The sequence below is a fragment of the Heterodontus francisci genome, chromosome 7 (genome assembly GCF_036365525.1).
Source record: "Heterodontus francisci isolate sHetFra1 chromosome 7, sHetFra1.hap1, whole genome shotgun sequence".
In the NCBI taxonomy this organism is placed as follows: domain Eukaryota; kingdom Metazoa; phylum Chordata; class Chondrichthyes; order Heterodontiformes; family Heterodontidae; genus Heterodontus; species Heterodontus francisci.
In genome coordinates, this window is record NC_090377.1 from 136,415,600 (window position 1) to 136,432,647 (window position 17,048).

At 43.9% G+C, this 17,048-nt stretch overlaps 1 protein-coding gene across 1 annotated transcript in view; it reads right to left on the reverse strand.

The window, feature by feature from the left end:
• Nucleotides 1–17,048, reverse strand: part of cfap410 (cilia and flagella associated protein 410) — a 57,164-nt gene that overhangs the window by 25,940 nt on the left and 14,176 nt on the right. The window contains exon 3 of the mRNA XM_068036238.1: nucleotides 14,910–14,956. Coding sequence (XP_067892339.1) covers nucleotides 14,910–14,956 — 47 coding nt within the window. The remainder of the gene's footprint in view (nucleotides 1–14,909; nucleotides 14,957–17,048) is intronic.

A 17,048-nucleotide genomic window follows, 5' to 3' on the forward strand; every position in this document is an offset into this window, starting at 1 on the left:
ATCAGGACAGGTGAGGATGTGGTAGGAATATGGGATTAGTGTAGGATTAGTATAAATGGGTGGTTAACGGTCGGCACTGACTCAGTGGGCCGAAGGGCCTGTTTCAGTGCTGTATCTTCAAATCTAAAATCTAAATCTAAATCTAAATCTACTCGGGAGGATTTAAGCTAGTCTTGCAGGGGGGTGGGACCCAAAGTAGTTGTCTCTCCGATGAGATGGATGAGGCAAATGTAGAGGTTAAAGCAAGCAAGTCCAGTAGGCAGGCCAGACAGGGGCAGGACAGAGAGCGTGGAGGTCTGGTAGGCTGAGCTGCATTTACTTTAATGCAAGAAGCCTTACAGGTAAGGCAGATGAACTCAGAGGATGGATCGGTACATGGGATTGTGATATTATAGCTATTACAGTGGTTGAGGGATGGGCAGGACTGGCAGCTCTATGTTCCGGGGTACCAATCCTTCCGGCGTGACAGAGGTGGAGGTAAGAGAGGAGGGGGAGTTGCACTATTGATTAGGGAGGACATCACGGCACTACTTAGAGAGGATGTCCAGCGAGGCCATATGGGTAGAACTTAGAAATAAGAAAGGGGTGATCACTTTGATGGGATTATACTGTAGGCCCCCCAATAGTCAGAGGAGCATATATGTAGGGAAATCACAGATAGGTGTAAGAATTACAGGGTTGTAATAGTAGGTGATTTTATCTTCCCTAATATTGACTGGGACTGCCTTAGTGCGAAGGGATCAGATGGGGAAGAACTTGTTAAGTGTGTCCAGGTTAGTTTTCTGAAGCAGTATGTGGATGGCCCTACTAGAGAAGGGGCTACATTTGACCTCCTCTTCGGAAATGAGGATGGGCAGGTGATTGATGTGTCAGTAGGGGAGCACTTTGGGACCAGTGACCATAATTTTATTATGGAAGATAGTTATGGAAAGGGATAGGATTGGTCCTCAGGTTGAAGTCCTAAATTGCAGGAAGGCTAATTTTGATGGCATCAGACAGGAACTCTCAAAAGTTGAATGGGAGAGGCTGTTTACAGGTCAAGGGGGGTCTGGCAAGTGGGAGGCTTTTAAAAGTGAGATAGGAAGAGCTCAGGGCTGGCAGGTTCTTGTTAGATGAAAGGGCAAGCCTGGCAAGTTTAGGGAACTTTGGTTGACGAGGGATATTGAGAGCTGGTCAGGACAAAGAAGGAGGCATATGTCAGGTATAGGCAGCTGGGATCAAGCGAGTTCCTCGAGGAGTATAGGGGTTGTAGGACTACACTTAAGAAGGAAATTAGGAGGGCAAAAAGGAGCCATGAGAATTCCCTGGCAGATAAGATAAAGGAGAATCCTAAAAGATTCAATAAGTATATTAAGAGTAAAAGGGTAGCAAGGGAGATAGTAGGTCCCCTTAAGGATCAGTGTGACAATCTGTGTGGAGTCAGGGAAATGGGCGAGGTCTTAAATGAATACTTCTCGTCTGTATTTACTGTGGAGAAGGTCACGGAAGCTACTGAGTTCAAGGGAGGGAACAGCGATATCCTGGAGCATATCAACATTACAAAGGAGGTGGTGTTGGAGGTTTTGAAGCACATTAAGGTGGATAAATCCGCAGGGCCTGACCAGGTGTATCCGAGGATGCTATGGGAAGCAAGAGAGGAGATTGCTGGGGCCCTGACAGAGATTTTTGTATCATCGTTAGCCACGGATGAGGTACTGGAAGACTGGAGGATAGCTAATGTTGTGCCTTTATTTAAGAAGGGCAGCAGGGATAAGCCAGGGAACTGCAGGCCGATGAGCCTGACATCAGTGGTGGGAAAGTTATTGGAAGGGATTCTGAGAGACAGGAATTATATGCATTTGGAAAGGCATGGACTGATTAGGGATAGTCAGCATGGCTTTGTGTGTGGGAAATCATGTCTCATGAATTTGATTGAGTTTTTCGAGGAGGTGACCAAGAGGATTGATGAGGGCAGGACGATGGACATTGTCAACATGGACTTTAGCAAGGCCTTTGACAAGGTCCCGCATGGTAGGCTGGTTCAGAAGGTTCAAACACATGGGATCCAGGGTGAGCTAGCAAATTGGATACAAAATTGGCTTGGTGATAGGAGGCAGAGGGTGGTAGTGGAGGGTTGTTTTTTTAGATCGGAGGCCGGTGACCAGTGGTGTGCCACAGGGTTCGATGCTGGGCCCTCTGTTGTTTGTCATATATATTAATGACTTGGATGTGAATGTAGGGGGCATTAGCAAGTTTGCAGATGACACCAAAATTGGTGGTATAGTGGACAGTGAAGAAGGTTGTCTGAGGTTACAACACGATATAGATCAACCGGGAAAGTGGGCAAGGGAGTGGCAAATGGAATTTAACACAGACAAGTGTGAAGTGATGCATTTTGGGAAGTTAAACCAGGACAGGACATGGCAGGGCCCTTGGGAGTGTTCTTGAGCAGAGACACCTTGGGGTGCAAGTACATAGTTCCCTGAAAGTGGCAACACATTTAGACAGGGTGGTGAAGAAGACATATGGCATGCTTGCCTTCATCGGCTGAGGCACTGAGTACAAGAGTTGGGACGTCATGTTACAGTTGTACATAATGTTGGTTAGGCCGCATTTGGAGTACTGTGTGCAGTTCTGGTCGTCGCACTACAGGAAAGATGTGATTAAGCTAGAGATGGTGCAGAAAAGATTCACAAGGATGTTGCCTGGTTTGGAGGGCTTGAGTTATAAAGAGAGATTGGATAGGCTGGGTCTGTTTTCTCTGGAGTGAAGGAGGCTGAGAGGGGACATGATAGAGGTATATAAAATTATGAGAGGCATAGATAGGGTAGATAGCCAGAGTCTGTTTCCCATGGCAGGGCTGACTAAAACTAGAGGGCATAGATTTAAGGTGAGAGGGAGGAGGTTTAAAGGGGATCAAAAGGGGTAAATCTTTCACACAAAGAATAGTGGGTATCTGGAATGAGCTGCCAGAGGAGGTGGTGGAGCCAGGAACAGTAGCAACATTTAAGAGGCATATAGACAGGTACTTGAATGAGCAAGGCAAAGAGGGATATGGAATTAATGCAGGCAGGTGGGATTAGTATAGATAGGCACGATGGTCAGCATGGACGCAATGGGCCGAAGGGCCTGTTTCTATGCTGGATGACTCTACGACTCTAATTATTCAACTTGTCCACCATATCAGTTTTTAAACAGCCTAGATTGTTCCACAACCCCCTCTGTTTAATATGATTGTAAAACAAAATTGTTAATTGTGATATCCCTTGCAAGTTTCTTTTCATATTCCCTTTTTGTAGCTCTTACTATCTGCTTTGTCACCTTTTATTGAACTTTGCATTTCTGCCAGTTGCTAGAATCTTTTTTTTTGCATTTTTGTATGCTTTTTCTTTTAGTTTTAGGTTATCCTTTAGCTCTTTTGTTATCCATGGCTGTTTTTTTTCCCGCAAGTACAGCTCTTGCCCCTTGGGGTATAAAACAATTCTGTCTTGATTAGGCTAGTGTGAGCAGTCAAGATGACACTGAGTTCCTTACACGAGTACTTTCAGAGCCAGTCTCATGGACAATGTAAAAGGTTGTATCATTGATTGGACGATGTCATGCCCAGTAAAGACACATCATATTCCTACTTTTAAAGGTACAAACTTTACCTTTCAAACAAAAAGGTGGACAATGCTTCAAAAAAAAAAAAAAAAATGGCCAAAGGTCAGACAACCTGGCCTGTGTATTCGAACACTACTTCACAGTCTGTTAAGGCCAAAAGGATACATCCCAGGCTAAGAGGTGTCAATTATACCCATGCTGAAACCATCAAGAGATATTATCCCTGAATTGAATGGGCTCTTCTGAAACAAAGAAGGTGTGAAGTAGCGACGTCACAACAGGATTATACTCATCCAGACATTAATGGAAGGCCATGGATTCCACATCTTTGTCCATTGTGTGGTCATACCAGGGGAGAAAAACCACGTGTCAGGTACCAGAAATGTTAATGATGAACTGTGACCTTAAAAAGATAACCCTCGGGGGGGAGGGGGGAAATAAAAAAAATAAAAAAAAAGAGACAGATAGACAGAAAAAATAAATCTGCTGCTAATCCTACACTTCAACATGCTGCAGCAGAGAAGTGAAAGTGACCCACCACCTCCAATCTGAAATCTTAACCACCAGAAATCTATAACACCTCAACAAGTCAAGACTACAAACAACCCAGACCTGTATCGTGAAAAGAGACGGTCCTACTTAGAATATTCAACAGGTTTACTGCAAATCAAACACCTACTGCACCTTGACCCCTTAACCTTCTATACATCTTTTTTTGGGTGTGGAGTGTGCATGTGCTTGCGCAAGTGATGTCGCAAACATTTCAGGGAATGAATATTGTTCAATAAATAGTTGATCCTGTTTTCAACCTGCAGGAAAACCGGTCACGGTCTGTTTATTTGGTAAATAACAAATCACAATTGCGGTCAGTTGGGTAGTGAACAGTGGGAACCACGGACACCCCTTTACCACCTATCCATAACAAATAATAAAAGATATCAATCAGATGTTTTGCTATTTCCTAATCCTTTATCTTGCATCAAAGGAAAGGATAAATGACTATCACAAACCCAATAGACAACCTTTGTGTTCAGATGGCAGCTGGTGATTCATCGAAACATGCAATGGAAACTTGTAAAAAAAAAAATCAATTTTATCCAATTGATTGGCAGTTTCTCAAGCTGCAGAAAGGGAAATCATAGAGTTGGGGAATGCCCTAAATTGGTCAGCGCACAAAGAGTTGGAAACGTTAGTTCAACCGGTTCAGTTAATTCGAGACTTCCTTGACAAGAAAGATAAACCGGACAATTTTTCATAAATCATGAATAAAGTTTGGAAATTCGATTTGTTCTTTCTGACTGATATCAATGGTCACTACATGAATGCAACATGAGACTACAGGGAAAAGGAGAAGGGATGTGAGAATTTCTGATCAGGTGGAAGACAATGAATCTTCTCGCTTCCCAAATTTGCAGCAAAAATAGCAGACTACAATTTTGAGAGGGTTTGTTATGCTGCTTGGTGTCAAAATTAGCTGAAAATAACTGAAGAGATTTGTTGATTCATGGTTTGAAACTGTCAAAGATCCATTCTGCTTTGATTATGGGAAACGCATGAGAACAAGTGAACCAGCTCTCTGTAGACAGGAGTTGGATCTTTAGTTACTAAAAACTTGATAGTTAAGAGACCAAAACAAGTAGTACAAAATATACTGACTCAGGAGAGAGTCATAGTCATTACAGCACAGAAGGTGGCCATTTGGTTCATCGAATTCAAGCCAACTCTCTGTACAGCAATCCAGTCAATCCCACTTCCCTGCTCTAACCCCATAGCCTTGCAAATTTATTTCCCTCAAGTGTATATCCAATTGCCTTTATTAAAAAAAAAATTGATAGTCTCCACTTCCATCCCCCTCATAGGCAGCAAGGCCCAGGTTATTAACACTTGCTGCATAAAAAAGTTGTTCTTTGCAACCTCCCAGCATCTCTTCCCCACAACCTTGAAATAAGTGTTTCCTAGTCCTTCTACTATCAGCTTTCTTTGTCTACCTTACCTAAACCTGCCATAATCTCGTGCACCACTAGCAAATCTCCCCTCAATCTCCTTTACGCTGAGAACAACCTCAGCTTTGTAGCTGAACTCCCTCATCTCTGGAACCATTCTGGGAAATCTCCTCTGCACCCTCTCAAGGACCCTCACATCCTTCTTAGTGTGGTGACCAAAACTGAATGCAATACTCTAGTTGTGAACTAACTAGAGCTTTATAAAGATTCAGCACACTTCGCTGCTTTTGTACTCAATACCTCTATTTATGAACCCAAGATCCCTTATGCTTTACTAACTACTGTCTCAATATGTCCTGCCACCTTCAAAGATCTATGCCCACAAACCCACAGATCCCTCTGACCCTGCACATGCTTTAGAACTGTGCCATTAAGTCTATATTGCCTCTCCCTATTCCTCTGCCAAAATGAATCACCTCACACTTATCAGTATTATATTTCATCTGTTACTTGTCTGCCCATTCTGCTAGCCTTTACAGCTGATTGGTATTATACATAAGCAGTGGTTCTATCACTGACCCTTGGGTAACACCACTGTCAACCATCCTCCAGGCTGAAATCAAAGATTTACCACAACTTCTTGTTTTCTGCCCTTAAGCCAATTTTTAAGCCAAGCTGACAATGATATGGACAACATCCATTGCATTCCTTTCATCAACCTTCTGTAACTTCATCAAAACATTCAATTAGTCAAGCACGATCTGTGCCGGCAATCCTTGACTAACTCAAACCTCTCCACATGCCCATTGATTGTTTTCCTGATTATTGTTTCTAAAAATCATACCCACCGCAGATGTAAAACTGACATGGCCTGTAGTTACTAGGGCTGTCCTTATACTCTTTCTTGAAGCAGGGGGTCACATTTGCCACTCGTCAATTCTCTAGCACCTCCCCCATATCTAGAGAAGCTTGGAAGATTATAGCCAGTCCTTCTGCTATCTCCAACCCCACTTCCTTTAGCAATCTGGGATGCAAGCCATCTGGACCAGGTGACTTAACCACTCCAAGCATTAACTCTGTCCATCAATTTTCACCTCTAATTACCTCGACTATCTCTGCTTCTACCAAAATTTTGTCAACATCCTCTTCCTTTAGTAAACACTGATGAAAAGTACTCAATTATTCTAGCCTTGCCCTGCGCCTCTAAGCATACATTACCTTTTGTCCCTAACAGAACCCACCCCACCACTTACTACCTGATTACTTACATAAAAAGGCAGAAGATTTTTGGATTACTTTTTACATTAACTGCCATTATATTCGCATAGTCTCACTTTGAGTGTCTTATTTTCCTCTTCACTTCCCCTCTCAACTTATTGTAGTTGGCCTGGTTCTCACTTGAGTTCACCTGACATGCATCATATTCTCTATCTCCATTAAAAGGAGCCGTGGCTTTGGTTCCCCTAACCTTTTGCCCTTGTTGGAATGTACCTAGCCTGTACCTGAAACATTCTCCTCCTTAAAAGATTACCCATTGTTCCGTTACCATTTATCCTGTCAGTCTTTGGTTCCATTTTACCCTGGTTGATCCCCACTCGTCCCACTGAAGTTAGCGCTCTTCCAATTTGGAAGTTTTACTTCAGATTGTTCCTTGCTCTTCTCCACTACTAATCTAAACCTTACAATACAATGATCACTCTTACCCAAGTCTGCCCGCAAGGCACTTGGTCCACCTCATTCTCCAGCACGAGATCCAGGAATGCCTCCTTCCTAGTTGGTCTGAGATCATATTGGTCAAGAAAGTACTCCAAAACACGTTTCAGAAATTCCTCCCCCTCCTTTCCCTTTAAATGACCCAAATATCAATTGGGATAATGTTAGAGAAAACTCCCCCAGTATCAACACGATATAGTTCTTGAACATCTCGGATTTCTCCTCTGTCTCTCACTACTTGAAGGCCTGTAGAATACACAATCATACCTTTCTTGCTTCTCGCTCTAACCAAATGTGTTCTCTGCTTCCTCGAGGACATCCTCTCTCTCCTAATCACTCCATCTCCCTTTTTACCTTCCCTATTTTTTCTGAACACTTTGTATCCTTGAATATTAAGCACCTAGTCTTAACCCATTTTTAAACCATGTTTCCGTTATTGCTACTTCATCTCCCACATGGTGCGAGTCCCTTGAGGAGTATAGGGGATGTAGGACTACACTGAAGGAAATTAGGAGGGCGAAAAGGAGCCATGAGAATTCCCTGGCAGATAAGATAAAGGAGAATCCTAAAAGATTCTATAAGTATATTAAGAGTAAAAGGGTAGCTAGGGTGAGAGTAGGTCCCCTTAAGGATCAGTGTGGCAATCTATGTGTGGAGCCACGGGAAAGGGGCGAGGTCTTAAATGAATATTTCTCATCTGTATTTACCGTGGAGAAGGTCATGGAAGCTAGTGAGTTCAAGGGAGGGAACAGCGATATCCTGGAGCATATCAACGTTACAAAGGTGGAGGTTTTGAAGCGCATTAGGTGGATAAATCCCCAGGGCCTGACCAGGTGTATCCTAGGATGATATGGTTAGCAAGAGAAGAGATTGCTGGGGCCCTGGCAGAGATTTTTGTATCATCGTTAGCCACGGATGAGGTACTGGAAGACTGGAGGATAGCTAATGTTGTGCCTTTATTTAAGAAGGGCAGCAGGGATAAGCCAAGGAACTACAGGCCTTACATCAGTGGTGGGAAAGTTATTGGAAGGGATTCTGAGAGACAGGATTTATATGCATCTGGAAAGGCATGGACTGATTAGGGATAGTCAGCATGGCTTTGTGCATGGGAAATCATGTCTCACGAATTTGATTGTGTTTTTCGAGGAGGTGACCAAGAGGATTGATGAGGGCAGGGCGATGGACGTTGTCTACATGGACTTTAGCAAGGCCTTTGACAAGGCCCCGCATGGTAGGCTGGTTCAGAAGGTTCAAACACATGGGATCCAGGGTGAGCTAGCAAATTGGATACAAAATTGGCTTGGTGATAGGAGGCAGAGGGTGGTAGTGGAGGGTTGTTTTTCAGATTGGAGGCCGGTGATCAGTGGTGTGCCACAGGGATCAGTGCTGGGCCCTCTGTTGTTTGTCATATATATTAATGTCTTGGATGTGAATGTAAGGGACATGATTAGTAAGTTTGCAGATGACACCAAAATTGGTGGTATAGTGGACAGTGAAGAAGGTTGTCTAAGGTTACAACAGGATATAGATCAACTGGGAAAGTGGGCAAGGGAGTGGCAAATGGAATTTAACGCAGACAAGTGTGAAGTGATGCATTTTGGGAAGTTAAACCAGGGCAGGACATATACAGTGAATGGCAGGGCCCTGGGGAGTGTTCTTGAGCAGAGACACCTTGGGGTGCAAGTACATAGTTCCCTGAAAGTGGCAACACAGGTAGACAGGGTGGTGAAGAAGGCATATGGCATGCTTGCCTTCATCGGCTGAGGCACTGAGTACAAGAGTTGGGACGTCATGTTACACTTGTACATAACGTTGGTTAGGCCGCATTTGGAGTACTGTGTGCAGTTCTGGTCGCCGCACTACAGGAAAGATGCGATTAAGCTGGAGAGGGTGCAGAAAAGCTTCACAAGGATGTTGCCTGGTTTGGAGGGCTTGACTTATAGAGAGATTGGATAGGCTGGGTCTGTTTTCCCTGGAGCGAAGGAGGCTGAGAGGGGACATGATAGAGGTATATAAAATTATGAGAGGCATGGATAGGGTAGATAGCCAGAGTCTGTTTCCCATGGTAGGGCTGACTAAAACTAGAGGGCATAGATGAGCTGCCAGAGGAGGTGGTGGAGCCAGGAACAGTAGCAACATTTAAGAGGCATCTGGACAGCTACTTGAATGAGAAAGGCATAGAGGGATATGGAATTAATGCAGGCAGGTGGGATTAGTATAGATAGGCATTATGCTCAGCATAAACGCGGTGGGCCGAAGGGAATGTTTCTATGCTGTACAACTCTGACTCTATGGTTATTCGTGCTAATAGCTCACCAATCTTCGTGGGTTTTAATACATTCAATCTGAACCGATCTTTGGTTTTGAAAATGCTTCTGTCAAGCTGTGTTCAATGTCTGGCTCAGCAGATCAACATTCTCAGCAATAACTCTGATGAAGTCAACATTTCACTCAGACCTACTGGACAAAAAACCCCAGAAGCTGCATTATATGCGGTGTCTGATAAAAAGGAAATCATGCCACAATTGCAAACTTTGGCGAACTGCCAAGTCTCAAATTGAGTTGTGATGTAAATATATAGGCAAGTGGCGGCTAGCTAATTTGATTGAATTCTTTGATCAGGTAAGAGAAGTTTGATCAAGGTAGTGCAGTAACTGGATATGTGGACTTTCAGAAGGCATTTGACAAAGTGCCACACAAGAGTCATGTTAAGATTTTGGAAGCCCATGGAATTATGGGGAAAGAGGTGCTCTGGATACGGAATTAGCTCAGTGACAGGAACAGAGCATGAATGTTTTTCAGACTGCAAGGTTTGCACTGGTATTCCCCAAGGGCCAATTTTGGGTCCATTGCTCTTCAGTTTTTATAAATGATCTAAACTTGGACAGCAGCATTATGAACATTATGAAGTTTGCAGAGAACATGAAACTTGGTAACATGGTAGGTAGTGATGAGGATAGTAATGGTTTTCAGGATGACAAACAGGATGATGAAACGGGCAGAAGCATGGAGATGAAGTTCAGTGCAGAGAAGTGTGAAGTGATCCGCTTTGGGAGGACTAATACGGAAAGACAGCATCATATAGATGGCCTAATTTTGAAAAATACAGGTGAGCAGAGACCTTGGTTACTATATACACCAATCTCGAAAAGTGGCAAGACAAGTTGATAAGGTGGTTAAAAAAAAAAAATTGGGTTTATAAATAGAGGCACAGAATATGCCAGAGGGCAGCAGAGTGGTTAGCACCGCAGCCTCACAGCTCCAGGGACCCGGGTTCAATTCTGGGTACTGCTTGTGCGGAGTTTGCAAATTCTCCCTGTGACCGCGTGGGTTTTCTCCGGGTGCTCCGGTTTCCTCCCACCGCCAAAGACTTGCAGGTGATAGGTAAATTGGCCATTGCAAATTGCCCCTAGTGTAGGTAGGTGGTAGGGAATATGGGATTATATTATATGGGTTGGTATAAATGGGTGGTTCTTGGTCGGCACCGACTCGGTGGGCCTGTTTCAGTGCTGTATCTCTAAATAAATAAATATAGAATCTAAGAGATCATGCTAGAACTTTATAAATCACTAGCGAGCTGGTGTTGTGCATCAAATTTGGGGCAACATATTTTAGGAAGATGTAAAGACCTAAGAAAGGGTAAAGAGGAGACTTATCAGGATGTTACCAGCGATGAGGGACAGTTATGAGAAAAAGTTAGGACTGTTCTCCTTGAAACAGGAAAGGTTAAGGGGTGACCGAATAGGGCTTTTCTACATGATGAGAGGTTTTGACGGAGTAGATAGAGAAAAACTATTCCCTCTGGACAGTGGGTCAATAACCAGAGACCACAGTGTCATGCTAGGCCCCCACCTGCCAAGAATTAGGCACATTAATTTTGACGTGAACATTGATTTTAAACTCTTACTGGAGTGAAGAAAAGACTTGTTAAACGATCAGCTGTGGCTGCAAAAAACATTTGCGTATTAGCAGACGGTGATTGGAAGGCCAAAGGACCATTCCCTGACTCATTCAACCCACAATGGAGCTTGATCATCAGGAGCATTCCAGAGACTGCTAAGGTCATACAATCTAAAATAAAAGCAAAATACTGCGGATGCTGGAAACCTGAAACAAAAACAAGAAATGCTGGATTCACTCAGCAGGTCTGGCAGCATCTGTGGAAAGAGAAGCAGAGTTGACGTTTCGGGTCAGTGATCCTTCTTCGGAACTGACAAATATTAGAAAAGTCACAGATTATAAACAAGTGAGGTGGGGGTTGGGCAAGAGATAACAAAGGAGAAGGTGCAGATTGGACCAGGCCACATAGCTGACCAAAAGGTCATGGAGCAAAGGCAAACAATATGTTAATGGTGTGTTGAAAGACAAAGCATTAGTACAGATTAGGTGTGAATATACTGAATATTGAACAGCAGCAAGTGCAAACCTGAAGAAAAACAACCTGAAAAAAACAGTGGGTAAGCAAACTGAACAAACTAAGATGAAATGAAATAAATGCAAAAAAAAGATTGTAAAAAATGTAAAAAGGAATGTAAAAAAAAAAAAAGAAAAAATAACTAAAAATGAAAGTAAAGTGGGGGGCTGTCATGCTCTGAAATTATTGAACTCAATGTTCAGTCCGGCAGGCTGTAGTGTGCCTAATCGGTAGATGAGATGCTGTTCCTCGAGCTTGCGTTGATGTTCACTGGAACACTGCAGCAATCCCAGGACAGAGATGTGAGCATGAGAGCAGGGGGGAGTGTTGAAATGGCAAGCAACCGGAAGCTCAGGGTCCTGCTTGCGGACTGAGCGGAGATGTTCCGCAAAGCGGTCACCCAGTCTGCGCTTGGTCTCCCCAATGTAGAGGAGACCACACTGTGAGCAGCGAATACAGTATACTACATTGAAAGAAGTACAAGTAAATCGCTGCTTCACCTGAAAGGAGTGTTTGGGGCCTGGGATAGTGAGGAGAGAGGAGGTAAATGGGCAGGCATTACACCTCCTGCGATTGCAAGGGAAGGTGCCCTGGGACGGGGACGAGGTGGTGGGGGTAATGGAGGAGTGGACCAGGGTGTCGCGGAGGGAACGATCCCTTCGGAATGCTGACAGGGGAAGGGAGGGGAAGATGCGACTGGTAGTGGCATCACGCTGGAGGTGGCGAAAATGGCGGAGGATGATCCTTTGGATATGGAGGCTGGTGGGATGAAAAGCGAGGACAAGGGGAACCCTGTCACGGTTCTGGGAGGGAGGGGAAGGGGTGAGGGTAGAGGTGCGGGGAATGGGTCGGACACGGTTGAGGGCCCTGTCAACCACAGTGGGGGGAAATCCTCGGTTGAGGAAAAAGGTCATATCAGAAGCACCGTCATGGAAGGTAGCATCCTCAGAGCAGATGAGACGGAGAAACTGGGAGAATGGAATGGAGTCCTTACAGGAGGTAGGGTGTGAAGAAGTGTAGTCGAGGTAGCTGTGGGAGTCAGTGGGCTTATAATGGATATTGGTAGACAACCTATCCCCAGAGATGGAGACAGAGAAGTCGAGGAAGGGAAGGGAAATGTCAGAGATGGACCATGTAAAGGTGAGAGAAGGGTGGAAATTGGAAGCAAAGTTGATAAAGTTTTCTAGTTCGGGGCGGGAGCAGGAAACGGCACCGATACAGTCATCAATGTACCGGAAAAAGAGTTGGGGGAGGGGGCCTGAGTAGGACTGGAACAAAGAATGCTCGACATATGCCACAAAAAGACAGGCATAACTAGGACCCATGCGGGTACCCATAGCGACACCTTTTACTTGAAGGAAATGCATGGAGTTGAAGGAGAAGTTGTTCAATGTGAGAACAAGTTCAGCCAGGCAGAGGAGGGTGTTGGTGGATGGGGACTGGTTGGGCCTCTGTTCCAGGAAGAAGCGGAGAGCCCTCAAACCATCCTGGTGGGGGATGGAGGTGTAGAGCGATTGGACGTCCATAGTGAAGAGGAGGCGGTTGGGACCAGGAAACTGGAAATTGTCAAAATGACGTAGGGCGTCAGAAGAGTCACGGATGTAGGTGGGAAGAGACTGGACCAGCGGAGAAAAGATAGAGTCTAGATAGGAAGAAATAAGTTCAGTGGGGCAGGAGCAGGCTGACACAATGGGTCTGCCGGGACAGTCCCGTTTGTGGATTTTGGGAAGGAGGTAGAAGCGGGCTGTCCGGGGTTGCGGGACTATGAGGTTGGAAGCTGGTTAGTTGTTCAGTTTGCTTACCCACTGTTTTTTTCAGGTTGTTTTTCTTCAGGTTTGCACTTGCTGCTGTTCAATATTCAGTATATTCACACCTAATCTGTACTAATGCTTTGTCTTTCAACACACCATTAACATATTGTTTGCCTTTGCTCCGTGACCTTTTAGTCAGCTATGTGGCCTGGTCCAATCTGCACCTTCTCCTTTGTTATCTCTTGCCCAACCCCCACCTCACTTGTTTATAATCTGTGACTTTTCTAATATTTGTCAGTTCCGAAGAAGGGTCACTGACCCGAAACGTCAACTCTGCTTCTCTTTCCACAGATGCTGCCAGACCTGCTGAGTGAATCCAGCATTTCTTGTTTTTGTGTCATACAATCTAAGACGTGGTCAGACCAGTTAGTCACATGACTAACCTGATTGTGCAGTTCAGAAATCCCCAGCTTGCCAAACAGTTTGAACTCAGAAAGACTGTTTGCTCCTGGATTGAGAAGATTGCTCCCGTCTGCTCCCATCTTTTTCTCACAAGCCACTGAATCCACGGAAGACACATGAACCCCAAGAAAGAAAAGTCTCCTCCAGCAAACAAGGTTGAAGAAGAATACTGGGCCCTAACGGAAAGCAAGAACTACCTACAATCGAGGACTCTACAGTGAGCTCGAAGAACCATAACAAAAACTCTTCACATATTGCCTCAAACTTTTCACTTTATTTTTTCTTCTGCTCTTTTCTGACTCTATTTGCATGTGTATATCACATATGCATGCTAGCATGAACATGTTGTGTATCCATAGGCGTTGACTGAATTAGAGCTTACGTTTAATAAATTTAAACTTTTCTTCTTTAAACCTAAGAAAGCCTGTTTGTGCTGGTTTCTTTGCCTTATAATTGGAAAGCGGTGAACAAGGATTCACCAAGGGAGAGCTAAAAACATGGTGTGTTTAAAATTAAACCATCTTACGGTAAGACCAGGTGAAGACTGAGAGAGACCCCTCGATACCTTTCTCACCTGGTTGTAACAACAGACTTAAAATTATTGGCAAAAGATCCAGTGGGGAGATAGAGAAATGTTTTCACTCAGAGTTGTCAGTATTTGGAACACTCTACTTGAAAATATGTTGGAAGCTGATTCCATAAATAACTACAAAAGGGAGTTGGACAGGTACATGAGAATGAGGAACTAATAGTGTTACAGACAAAAAGCAGGGGTGTGGGGCTAAGCACGACTGCTCTTTCTAAAGAGCCAGTACAGACATGATGGGTTGAATGGCCTCATGTGCTGCAAGTTTCTATGATTCTATACCTTGTATGGTTTCTACCAAAATCAGTCCACGTGGCTAAAGTGGTGTAGCTGTAGTCACACCTGTGGCTAGTCAGTGATTTCTACTGGACATCTTTGCCTTACACCAAGCACTGGATAGGGAGATGACGTTGGTCAGATCCTACTAGTCATCGCATCAGGTTTGCAAATGTTATTACCTTAATGTAATCACTTCTATGTTGGGCATTTCCCTTAATATGGAGAGCTGTGGAGTAAAAGCACACAGACAGTTAGAACAATCATAGTAAACTTCTACTTCAAATGACTTATTCCTAAAGACTACACAAATCACTGTGAATTCACAAGAAAAGTAATTCAATAAATAAATCCTGGATTTTATATATATTTTTTTTTTTTTAACAGACACAATTACTGCCTGCAGTTGACGGGTTTATCCCTTTCCCCTTTTTGAACAGATGTGCAACTCACCTGTCTCCAGTACTCTGGCACCATTTACGGCACAGGAGGAGGCCATTCAAGTCCATGCAGTTCTCCACAGAGCTATTCAGTCAGTCCCACTCCTCTGCTTGATCCCCAGAGCCCTGCAAATTTATTTCCTTTTGAAGTCATTGATCGTGTCCACTTCCACCATCCTTGCGGGCAGCAAGTTCCAGGTCATTACCACTCGCTTTGTAAAAGAGTTCTTCCTCACATTCCCCCTGCCTAAAACCTTCAACCTGTGTCCTCTAGTCCTCCTACCATTAGTTAATAGGAACAATTTTTCCTTGTTTAACTTTTCAAAGCCTGTCAGAACCTTGAACACTACTAAATCTCCCTCAATCTCCTTTGCTCCGAGAAAAACCCCAGCTTTTCCAACTTTTCCTTGTAATCAAAATCCCCTATCCCTGGAACCATTCTGATAAATTTCCTCTGCACCCTCTCAAGGGCCCTCACAATGTTCCTGAAGTGTGGTGACCAGAACTGGACACAATACTCCAGTTGGGGCCTAACCAAAGCTTTGTAAAGGTTCAGAACAACTTCCCTGCTTTTGTATGCAATGCCTCTATTTATGAAGCCCAAGATCCCATATGCTTTACTAACCACTCTCCCTATTCCTTCTGCCAAAATGCATCACCTGACACTTCTCAGTATTAAATTCCATCTGCCACTTCTCTGTCCATCCTGCTAGCCTATCTATCTCCTCTTGCAAGTGGTTCTCATCATCCTCACTGTTTGCCACACCTCCAGGTTTGGTGTCATCGGCAAATTGAGATTCTATTCTGTATTCCAAGATACAAGTCATTTATATATAAGCAAAAAAAAAAAGCAGTTGTCCCAGCAGTGGCCCTTGGGAAACATCACTGTCTACCATCCTCCAGTCTGAAAAGGCAACCATTTACTACAGCTCATTGTTTCCTGTCCCTTTGTCACCACCCTTTATTCAACTCCCGTTCCACGAGTCTCAATTTTATTAACCTGCCTTTTATGAGGTACTTCGAACACTTTCTTAAAATCCATACAGACAACATCCACTGCAGTCCTTTCACCAACCTTCAGTTTCTTCATAAAAAAATTCAATTAGATTAGTCAAGCATGATCTGCCTTTTACAAATCCATCCTTAATTAACTTGAAACCCGATTATTGTTTCTAAAACCTTATCCACTGATATTAAACTAACTGACCTGTAGTTACTAGGACTGTCCTTACACCCTATCTTGAATAAGGGGGTCACATTTGCCACTCTTCAATCCTCTGACACCTCCCCCGTATCCAGGGAAGATTGGAAGATTATGGCAAGCCCTTCTGCTATTTCCTCCCTCTCAATTTTTAGCCTATCCATTGCCCCTACTCTCTCCACTTCGACCGATATTTTATCAGATTCCACTTCCTTACTGAACACTGATACCAAGAATATTAGCTTTGCCTTGCGCCTCGAAACATATATTACCCTCTTTGGCCTTAATAGGCCCCACTCCACCTCTTACATCCCCTTATTATTTACATGCTGGTAGAAGATTTTTGGGTTCCCTTTTATGTTGACTGCCAAAAAAGAGAGCGTGCAAACGAGGGCGAGAACAAAAGAATATGAGGAGGGAAAGCAGAGAAAAAGCGAGGAAAACAAGGAGAAAAAGCGAGACACTCAGGTTACTGATACAGCAAAAGGCTGCTAAGATTTAAAACCGATTTGAAAGTTGAGGTTTACATACGAATTAGGAGCAGAAGCAGGCCAGTCGGCCCCTCGAGCCTGCTTTACCATTCAATAAAATCATGGCTGATCTGTTTATGTTTCGAGTTCCACACTTGCATCTACCCCAGATAACCCTTGATTCCATTGCCTAACATGAATCTACCTACC